Source organism: Oncorhynchus mykiss, chromosome 2 (genome assembly GCF_057628025.1).
Source record: "Oncorhynchus mykiss isolate SJ-2025 chromosome 2, ASM5762802v1, whole genome shotgun sequence".
Lineage (NCBI taxonomy): Eukaryota > Metazoa > Chordata > Actinopteri > Salmoniformes > Salmonidae > Oncorhynchus > Oncorhynchus mykiss.
In genome coordinates, this window is record NC_143023.1 from 50,505,666 (window position 1) to 50,516,918 (window position 11,253).

Genomic DNA, 11,253 nt, shown 5'->3' on the forward strand with positions numbered 1-11,253 from the left:
TCTAGAGACAGCAGGAGCGGTAGAGACACTCTCAATGATCGGCAATGAAAATCCAACTGGTATTTACTCCTGAGGTGCTGACTTGTTGCACCCTCGACAACTACTATGGTTATTATTATTTGACCATGCTGGTCATTTATGAACATTTGAACATCTTGGCCATGTTCTGTTATAATCTCCACCCAGCACAGCCAGAATAGGACTGGCCACCCCTCATAGCCTGGTTCCTCTCTAGGTTTCTTCCTTTTAGGCTGGGTTTCTGTACAGCACTTTGATAAATCAGCTGATGTAAGAAGGGCTATATAAATACATTTGATTTGATGGTTGCTGATAATGGGCCTCTGTACTGTACACCTATGTAGATATTCCATAAAGAAATCAGCCATTTCCAGCTACAATAGTCATTTACAACATTAACAATGTCTACACTGTATTCTGATCAATTTGATGTTCTTTTAATGGAATGTCCATGTTGATCCTCTTGGTTGTGTTGGTCCTCTTGATCCATCCACCTGTCTTCTTTGTTAGTGAGGCCTGATCCCTTCATCCCGTAGTTTTTTCCTGTAATCTAATTTAATATGACTGAAGATGCAGAATTTTATGCCAGGCACCTTCCAATAGGGTATAACAGACTCGTTAGAACTTTGACCACACGCTCTCTAGACGGACTACATGCCCTCTATCAAATCAAAACTGGAATTGTTACTCAAAACAAAAGTTGTAAAAGTATGTTAGACATTTATAGAATAAATCACATCAATGTTTATGTTTCTGTGACAATCAATTCGTTATTGATTTTTACAATTTGAAATGGCTTTTGGCGAATGTCTGTTGAATGTCCGAAAGTAAAACCAACTTTTCCTCTGAATTTTTCAGACCCTTTACTGTATAAGAAAGGTATGGTCATCACTTGTTGAATGTTGTGCAACAAAGTCAACATAAGACCGTAGAAATAAAGTTATTATTTTCTATTCTATACTAAACCTGGTCCAGAAACACAGAATCAATTTCAGATCTGGAATTGACAGTGGCCCAATTCAGTCCCAATCTTGAATCTAACCAGAGGAAAAGGCGAAGTCCGTATAGTCTGCTATAACGTTTCACAGGGAATAAAAACAATCCCCCGCTCAACCCGGCCAGGGTTTCAGGGGAAAGGCGATAACAAAAGGCCATTAACAGTTCGTTCAACCTTCACCTGGACACATGTAGAAGACAGAAGATAACAAAAGCCATCATCGAGACGAAGATAAAGGAGAGCGCAGCCTTGTGCGTCTTTTCGCGGTCAGCTGACAATTTATCCACCAATCATAAGTCGTATAGGGTTGAAAATCCATCCAATTGAAGCTGCGACTTGTACGTGAAAAAATAGGCTGCATATAACCTACCGACTGGAAATGTAGTTGCGCAGATTGCGATCGTCCGATGAAACTACAGCAGTAAGTAGCAGGCTACCCGTATCTACATATTGCGCTCATCTCCTTCTATTGACGTAGGATTGGATACTGATCTGGAGTTTACTATATTCTACAGGCTATCAATTTCACTGAGCCTTGTGCAATCTGTAAAAAAAATCAGTCAACAGGGCAGTCTTAGTCTATTTAGCCAACTGTGTTTTTAGTCCTTGACCAGGACTCTCGTTTCAATGACACATCATTGGAGGAAGCCGTCAGTAAGAGCCCCTGCGCTCGGTCTGAACATTATCACACGCATTGCTTGCGGTACGGTTTTGGGAACCAAAGGACCTTTCATATCAGCGAGAAACAATTTTCAAAAAGCATCAAGTTGACACACACCTTGACAGGGTTCTTGTTCCCACGCGACCATCTCCACGTTATAGCGTGGAAGACCGAGGGACCGCTAATTTAACTGTCTAGTACGCGCCAAACACCTGCGTGTAACACAAAGAAGGCTGCCAGAAATGTGTTATCGCTGAGAAACACTTGACTGCAAAGCCGGTCAAAACAGTGTAGCCTACAGGGTGTGTATTATGATGTGATATGAAAGTAAAGTGCTTTATGTTTCTAGAACCGTATCGCAATTGTGAATCGATGCAGAGCCAGTCTACTTCTGAAAATAACATACTGAATAAGTTCCTTGGACCTTTAACAAGTATGGGGAATGTTTAGGCTCCTAAATAGTAGGCCTACATATTGGGTTAGTTAGGCCTATGCTTGGCATGCAGAATTTACACTAGCCTGCTTTTGTTGCCCAATGTAAACAGACTGTTGTCTGGTTGATCCAAAAGATATACCCGGATTAGATTTAGCCATTTTTCACTGCAAGCTTTTGTTAAGAACAACCTTATCATTTCAAAAAAATATAGATGCACACTTCTATAGAATCATTGTCGGTAAGATTGTTTTCACTAATCTTGGTAGAATGCATGCCAATCTTGCTTGTTATCCTCAGGAATTTGTTTGAAAATCCGAGCTCAAATGAATGGTAATCCGATTATACATCAACCTGCAACTGTACATTCCAGCCACGATCCTATTGTTGTAAAATCATACGATTCGACAGGACTTTGGACAATATAAATCAATCATAAAACATTATATAGCCTCCTCATTGTTATTCTTATTGTGTTACTTTTTTATTTGAGTGTACTTGGTAAATATTTAGGGGCTTGTAAGTAAGCATTTCATGTTAAAGTCTACACTTGTTGTATTCGGAGCATTTGGACAATAAAGTTTGACCCCGTCAGGACAGCCAGGGCTTTGTGAAAAGAAAACATGTTACATAAGAGTATGGCACCCTGCATTATATACATTAAATGTGTTTTCTTTTAAGACATGAAGGGCGACGTCACTCAAATGAACAGCAAAGGTCAGGTCCCTGTCCAGATGAACCCAAGCAGTCAAAGACAGGTAAGAGCATCAGTGCAATTGACATCTGGATGTTCCCGATGCATTTGTTGAACAAGTAAGACCGAGTCATAGACAGTCTCTTTCTAGCCTGGGTAGCAGTCTTGTTTAACGTTTCACTCCTTGTACTCTGTGTCAGGTGCGATTGTTTTGCAGGCTAAAAGGAGTGACCTATGCTACTTGACTGTACTTATCTGGATACGTGTCAGTACAGGTCTAACTTGTAGGACTGCATTTTATTCTATCCAGTGCAGAGGGAATATATACAGTTTATACACATGATGATGTGAGTTGAGGAAATAGTGATCATTGCAGAAGGTGACTTGAGAGAGTGAGCAATTGAAAAGTAAAGAGTTGTGAAGGCAACCTGACTGTTGGGTCATAGAGCAGATTTGTTTATATAAATATTGTTTTTCTCTTCCTATAGGAGGCCCCAGGAGGCCTTTTGGACTCGGTGATGAAAGCGGTCATCGTCATTGGATCTGGCCTCTTTGTCCTGGCAGCCTTTGGGAACTCCTTAACATGGTAATAACAACAAACATCCACTGTAGGGACAAGAGATGATTTCAGAACAAACATGAACCAATGCGATATTTACACTGTGAACACTGGAATAATATGAATTTGTTCCATTTTAGAGTAATAAGAACAATATTGAATTGTTATTGCAACCACAGATTTGTGGGACTAGTTGTAACCATAGCCTTTTCCCTGTGCCTCCCAGGCATCTGCAGAGGTTTTGGGGAGCATCATGAGACTTCTGGCAAAACCAGTGGACCAAAGTACACCAGAGGTGGGAGGGACACGAGACAGCCTTGTTCTATGCCGGTAAGAGACAATGTAACTGGTGGGCTCTGAAGCCCGGTGTCCCGCTGGAAATAACATCCGACGTAAACTAAAGGAAGTATTATGTGCTGCACAAAGGAACAGGAAGAACTAGACTGTGGCGAGCAGCCCAGTACAACTCTCTCATGGAATTCTGATGTTCCACAGCTCTGATATCTGGGTGATATAATAAAGACAAACAACATAGCAAGTTCAGGCTTCTTTCTTCTTCTCCCCAGAATAGTGAAGTATATTTATGTTCCGTCCATTATTAGGCACAAACATCTGTCTAGAGATGATGTCATGTGATTTGTAAAGGCTGGGTCTCAAATGGCACCCTATTCCCTACATACCGCCCTAGTCAAAAGTAGTGCACTGTAAAGGGAAAATAGGGACCGTTTTGGCACTTCAGTCACCATCTTTGGTTTTATATCACTTTTGAGATGTTAATGTACTGATTGAGTGAAACCTGCTGAGCTGTTCTTAGATAATGTTAGGGCATGCTGTATCTTGCTGTATCTTGAATTAGTTCATGTGTACATGATGCGGTTGTTGTATTGCATGTAATGCATTGATTCTGGTTGTGCTGAACAGGGGCGATGTTTGTGCCTTTTGCGGCTTTCTGGGGGTCCAATCTTCTGCTCATGCTGGTTGATTACACTGGAATGCCCAACTTCATCACCCGTTACAGAATACAGGTGGACAAGAACAACCCGGTACAGTCAGTCTAATCCTGTTTTACACACCTGTATCTCATCATGACCTCCATTTATTACAGTAAACAGGAAGGGCTCTAATCAGGATCATCTTTATGAAAGCCTCACATTTCACTCTAGTGAAAGGAGTTGTGTGTGTGTGTGTGCTCTCACGTGCGCGAGTGTTTGTACTAGCATGTGTGTTGTGAAATTCAGTGTCATCATAAACAGGGCCAGGAGGTTCTCTCCTGTTCATGTTCAGGTCCCGTGGTCAGGAAAAACTCAGGTCTCTATGAATGGCATGTCCATCAGTCGATCGGACCAATGTCCTCTTACTGAGTTTGATGAACAGATGTTGTTTTACAGGACACTAGCGAGAGAACGACTGCCATTACTGAGGACCGCTGGTTACTTAGTGTTTACCCTGCCATCTCCTGCAATCTGTGGAAGATTAGATACTTAAGTGACATTGTGTTACTCAAAGTGCTTATCAGTCATAAACATTACCTGTTTATAATATATGCCAAATGCAGCTAGATATACTCACCAAATAATGTAGCCAGATATTGAAGAATTGCCCTGTGAGTTTCAAAGGTCAGTGATGATTTTTGAATGTGAGGGTGCAAAGCTCAGAAAACACGAGACCGGATTGAGGATAACTATACTTTGCCAACTGCACATAACCTCTTTATCTGATTATAAAGCAGAGATCTGTTTACGTCGGCTCTACAGTGATGTATGTAGCGAGTGTTTGATTTGTACATTTGTGGATTTGTCATGGATACCATTCAAATTCTTTCAGACCGATGGACACAAATGACTATTGTCATGTGCTACATTGTGGTTTCCTAAGAAAGATTGATGGTGCCGGCTAGAGTAATTATATTCTAGGTACACAACGAACGAGGTCAAATTAGACCCCCTTACTTACATCTTAAAAACTAGCAGACATTGAAAAACGTTGAAGTAAACAAAACAAGTTCAACTAAGTGAACAATAAACAAGAAGACTAATGATTGCAGAAATGGGTGATGATAATTGATTACTTGAAGGAAACGGAGACCTGACATTTGCCACTAAAACTGTCCCCATCCCCTAGGTTGACCCAGTGAAGCTGCGCCACGCGGTGAAGACGGTGGTCTTCAACCAGCTCTTCATCTCTGCTCCCATGGTGGTGGTGTGCTGGGCGGTTATGTTTTCTAGTGGGAATCCCTGCGGCCCAGAGCTGCCCACCTTCCACCGAGGCCTGTTGGAGATGGCCTTCTGCGCTGTGCTGGAGGAGCTTCTGTTCTACTACTCGCACAGGTAAGGACTGGGGGCAGCATGGTTTCTCATATACAATACAGTGCCTTGTCAGGAATAATTGATTTGTGTGGAAAATGCTGTACCCAAAGATAAGCGAACGATTACGACAAACAATAGACGGACATATGCATATGGGGAAACAGACACGCTCCTCTGAGAGGTTCCAAAGACAAGATACTCATGACAGTGCCTTCAGAGTGTATCCTTTGCCTTATTCCACATTGTGTTGTTGCTGCCTGAATTCAAAATGGAGGAAATGGCTGTTTTTTTCTCACCCATCTACACACATTACCCCTTCTTTTTTCTTTTTTTACATTTTAGAAGATTTATTGAAAATGAAATACAGAATTATCTAATTTACTAAGTATTCACACCCCTGAGTCAATACTTTGTAGAATCCCATTTGGCAGTGATTACAGCTGTGAGTCTTTCTGGGTAAGTCTCTAAGAGCGATTACAGCTGTGAGTCTTTCTGGGTAAGTCTCTAAGAGCTTTCATTTGCGGTCATTTGCCCATTTTAATCTTTTCAAAATTCTTCAAGCTTTGTCAAATTGGTTGCTGATCATTGCTGGACAACCATTTAAGTCTTGCCATTGATTTTTAAGTAGATCTTGAAGTCAACTGTAACTCAGCCACTCAGGAACATTCAGTGTCTTCTTGGTAAGCAAACTCCAGTGTATATTTGGCCTTGTGTTTTAAGTTATTGTCCTACTGAAAGGTGAATTCAAAGCAGACTGAACTAGGGTTTCCTCTAGGATTTTGCCTGTGCTAAGCTCCATTCATTTTTTCTTTTTTAAATCCTGAAACTCCCCAGTCCTTAATGATTACAAGCATACCCATAACATTATGCAGCCACCACTATGCTTGAAAATATGAAGAGTGGAACACAGGAATGTGTTGTACTGGATTTGCCTCAAAAATAACACTTTGTATTCAGGCCAAAAAGTGAATTGCTTCTCCACATTTTTTGCAGGATTACTTTACTGCCTTGTTGCAAACAGGATGCATGTTTTTGAATATATATATATTATTATTATTTTATTTCATTTCTGTTAATTAGGTTAGAGTTGTGGAGTAACTACAATGTTGTTGATCCGTCCTCAGTTTTCTCCTATCACAGCCATTACACTGTTTTAACATCTCTGAGCGGTTTCTTTCCTCTTTGGCAACTGAGTTAGGAAGGACACCTATATCCTTGTAGTGACTGGGTGTAATTAATAACTTTACCATGCTCAAAGGGATATTCAGTGTCTGCTTTGTCTTGTTTTACCCATCTACCCTTCTTGGTGAGGCATTGGAAAACCTCCCTGGTCTTTGTGGTTGAATCTGTGTTTGAAATTCAGTGCTCGACTGAGGGACCTTACAGATAATTGTGTGTGTGGGGTACAGAGTTGAGGTAGTCATTCAAACATAATTTTAAACACTATTATTGCACACAGATGAGTCCATGCAACTTATGTGACTTGTTAAGCAAATGTTTACTGAACTTATTTTGGCTTGTCATAACAAAGGGGTCGAATACTTGGTGACTTAAGACATTTCAGCTTTTCAATAAAAAAAAAAAATTACATTGAAAAACATCCCACTTTCACATTACCAGGTATTGTGTGTAGGCCAGTGACCCCCAAAACGCTAACTTTAATACATTTTTAAATTCAAGCTGTAACACAACAAATGTGGGGAAAAGTCAAAGGGTGTGCATATTTTCTTTAGGTACCGTATATTCTCATCCTTATCTCTGTTCGCTCTCCAGCTGCCTCCAAGTGCCTGGGCCCTGGTCAAAACATAAGCCATCTTGCAAGGCCAGTGAACCAGGGATTAGACATCTCTATCACGTTAAAGTGCCGATAGCTGAATTTCAGCCTTTATCCCCAGAAATATCACTTAGGGTATTAAATGCTTTCTAAGTGCTGTTTTTTTGTGACCCCCATCACCAGAGAGGGGTCAACCTCTGGTTTAATAGGCAGCTGGAATTTATCAGCCTGTAGAAGGTACACTTACCATTTTTACATTTTAGTGCTTTGTTGGCTATGCACTAAGTAAAGGGACAACATGAACATGTTGCATTATCACATAACATATGGAACGACAAAAAGGATTATGTTTTGTGCTAGAATGTTACAAGCACATTCAATGCTGTGGCAAAGAATTTATACTGAACGCAACATGCAACAATTTCAACGATTTTACTGAGTTACAGTTCATGTAAGGAAATCTGTCAATTGAAATGAATTCATTAGGCCCTAATCTATAGATTTCACATCACTGGGCAAGGGCACAGCCATGGGTGGGCCTGGGAGGGCATAGGCCCACCCACTGGGGAGCCAGGCCCAGCCAATCAGAATGAGTTTTACAGACAGAAATACTCCTCAGCTTCTTCAGCTGTCCGGGTGGTTGGTCTCAGACGATCCTGCAGGTGAAGAAGCCAGATGTGGAGGTCCTGGGCTGGCGTGGTTACACATGGTCTGGGGTCGTGAGGCCAGTTGGACGTACTGACAAATTCTCTAAAATGACATTGCAGGCAGCTTATGGTAGAGATATGAACATTCAATTCTCTGGCAACAGCTCTCGTACATTCCTGCAGTCAGCATGCCAATTGCACGTTCCCTCAACTTGAGACATCTGTGGCATTGTGTTGTGTGACAAAACTGCACATTTTAGAGTGTATTTTGTCTCCAGCACAAGGTGCACCTGTGTAATGACCATGCTGTTTAATCAGCTTCCTGATATGCCAAACCTGTCAGGTGGATGGATTATCTTGGCAAAGTAGGGATGTAAACAAATTTGTGCACAAAATGTGAGAGAAATAATAATTTTTGTGCAAATGGAACATTTCCCAGATCTTTTATTTCAGCTCATGAAACATGGGACCAACATTTTACATGTTGCCTTTTATATTTTTGGTCAGAGAGCTGAGAGTGAAAATACAACTCACCCTGACAGTATCTTCGACCGTCTGACAACTCTCTGACATTTAACTTGTGATCCCTTCCCTGCCAGGCTGTTTCACCATCCTGCCCTCTACAAGCATTTCCACAAGCAGCACCATGAGTGGACGGCTCCCATCGGAGTGGTCTCTCTCTACGCCCATCCTCTGGAGCACGTGGTGAGCACTTTATGCCTACCACTCTTCTTTCTTTCTCTCTCTCAAAGTCAAACTAGGGGACCGTAGCTTGAAACACTGCATTGTGGATAATCTTGTAAGCAGATAATTTCTAACCATATTTCTAAACAATGTAAAACCATGTTGCTGATGGTCCTGCCCCACCCCCAGCTGTCCAACATGCTGCCTGCCCTGATCGGCCCTGTTATCCTGGGTTCCCACCTGGTCACAACCACCCTGTGGTACGCTCTGGCTCTGGTCAGCACCACCATCTCCCACTGTGGCTACCACCTCCCCTTCCTGCCCTCCCCCGAGTTCCACGACTACCACCACCTCAAGTGAGTCCTGTCTTATGCAAGATAGACTTGCGTCCCAAATGGCACCCTATTCCCTTTGTAACACACTACTTTTTAACAGAGCCCTATGGGACTTTGTTAAAAGTAGTGCACTATAAAGGGCATAGGGTGCCATTTGGGACATACCAGAATTACTTAATTTTCCCAGAGGGGACTTTGGTATGTTAACTGATATAGGGCACACTGTTCTTGGCATATGCATTTTATTACTGTGAATCCCTGTCCAGTTCTTTGTTTGTACTTTGGACTTGGTTGACTCTGCCGGCCAAGTATGGTAATAGCTCCTCCACATATCTCTTCTGAAGGCTAGGTGGAATTTTTCTGTAATATTGCTTATGCTTGTTAAATCTAATCCTTCCCGATCCGAAAAGGGGAGTTGATACGTGCAAAAGAGTGGGGGTTGGTTTGGGATTTGTCACATGGACAAGTTAGCCTGCCTGAAACACAGCGAGTCTGTGGCTTTAGCCAGGCAATGTACATGTCAAATTCAAAGGAGGAAACGTTAAGAACAGCACACTGTTTTATTTTGTAGTAATTATGTCCCCTACCCTCCATCTCTGCAGGTTCAACCAGAACTTTGGAGTCCTGGGGGTTCTGGACAGGCTACACGGGACCGACGCCAACTTCAGGAAGACCAAGGCTTACGAGCGTCACACCCTGCTGCTCAGCCTCACCCCTCTGACCGAGAGCATCCCAGACCCCCCCAAGAAGGTCCAGTGATTCTACCCCGTCACTTCTGACCTCCACCTACATCCCAATAATCTCTCCTTACTCCTGTAGTGTGCACTCGTCCATACGGTTAAAATCATTGGATTGGTGTAAACATGAGCTAGAGGAATATCTATGATCAAGTGCACAGAGAAAGGAGAGATTATAGAGATGCAATCAGTATTCCCATCCTCAAGTCTGGCACTGGGCTTGCTCCTCTCCCACTGTTCCTTTCTAATCTTGGTAGTCGAGACAGTGGAGTTCTTATTAAAGGTAGAGTCAGCAAAATGACGTTGCACGAGCAGCAACGCAGATGTTGTGATGAGCAAGATGCAAGACTTTGCTCTCACAGTCACACACGCTATCTGCGCATGTGCACAGGCTTGCTTCACGCTCTTACAACGTGGTAGCCGCGGGACAAAAAAACGGGAGAAGTTTAGCCTCGTGCTCCAACGCTCTTAGTTGTTGCGGAAGTTGACCCAATATGCTGTTTACTTTTGTGCATCTACATCCTATCCCTGACTCTAGCACCTCATTACACTGAAAACACATGGTGGTAATTTACTTATTTTTACCTACATGATCAGAAGACTTTTGTTTCATCTTGTTATAACGTTCCTAGCAGTAGCACTTTCTACCTTTTCAGTCTAACCTTGTTCTCCGCTGTTAAGTATAAACTTTGCAGCTTGGAGATAAGGACGGGACATACCGCTTTTTAATTATAAATACTACATTTTATAATCTGATTGTTGGACGGCACTTTATTACTGTAATTGGCACACATATTAAAGATGCAGTTCTTTGAGTGATTCCTGTGTAACTGGAGAAAAACGTACTAATATAAGGTGATTACAGTATGCTTATTGTTAGTAAGTTTGTGGATTTTGGTCTATGGAAAACCATACAATCAACTTTGTCACCATTTGTATGATCTGTATTGATTGAATGATAAATTGGTCCTTAAAGGGTTGTGCTCTGTAGAGTCTGACTCCTGGGTTGAGATTTGGGAGTCAGTATAGATTTTTACATGACCCGTAATTCATAAACTGTGCCATTGTTGCAGAATAAAACCTTAACAAAAAACAAACATCTCATTTGTTTCAAAGCTTTGACACAATCAGCATTCATCGTCACACCTGTAAATTCTCTTTTTTACACCAATTCTCTCATAATCCGTAGTCTGCTACAGTATTCATCCATCCATCATCCATCAGTGATGTGACTGATCCAGAAAGCAGAATTACATTTTAAGTCATTTAACAGAAGCTCTTATCCAGAGCGATTCGAGTTAAGTGCCTTGGTCAAGGGCACAACAGATTTTTTGACCTAGTCAGCTCGGAGATTCGAACCAGTAACCTTTCAGTTACTCGCCCAATGCTCTTAACCGCTAGGCTTCCT

The 11,253-nt window shown here is 41.9% G+C and overlaps 1 protein-coding gene across 2 annotated transcripts; it reads left to right on the forward strand.

Moving 5' to 3' along the window:
• Positions 1-1,039: 1,039 nt before the first annotated feature.
• LOC110515922 (fatty acid hydroxylase domain-containing protein 2) lies at positions 1,040-10,942 on the forward strand. 2 transcript variants are annotated; one of them, XM_090201562.1, is made up of 9 exons: positions 1,040-1,436; positions 2,791-2,867; positions 3,292-3,389; positions 3,589-3,692; positions 4,284-4,405; positions 5,484-5,689; positions 8,689-8,794; positions 8,963-9,129; positions 9,711-10,942. In XM_090201562.1, the coding sequence occupies exons 5-9, from the start codon at positions 4,289-4,291 to the stop codon at positions 9,865-9,867; spliced, it is 753 nt and encodes a 250-aa protein (XP_090057688.1). In that variant the 5' UTR covers positions 1,040-1,436; positions 2,791-2,867; positions 3,292-3,389; positions 3,589-3,692; positions 4,284-4,288; the 3' UTR covers positions 9,868-10,942. The 2 variants fall into 2 exon arrangements, with proteins under 2 accessions (XP_090057688.1, XP_090057689.1); XM_090201563.1 differs by having other exon boundaries at positions 1,400-1,978.
• Positions 10,943-11,253: the final 311 nt, after the last annotated feature.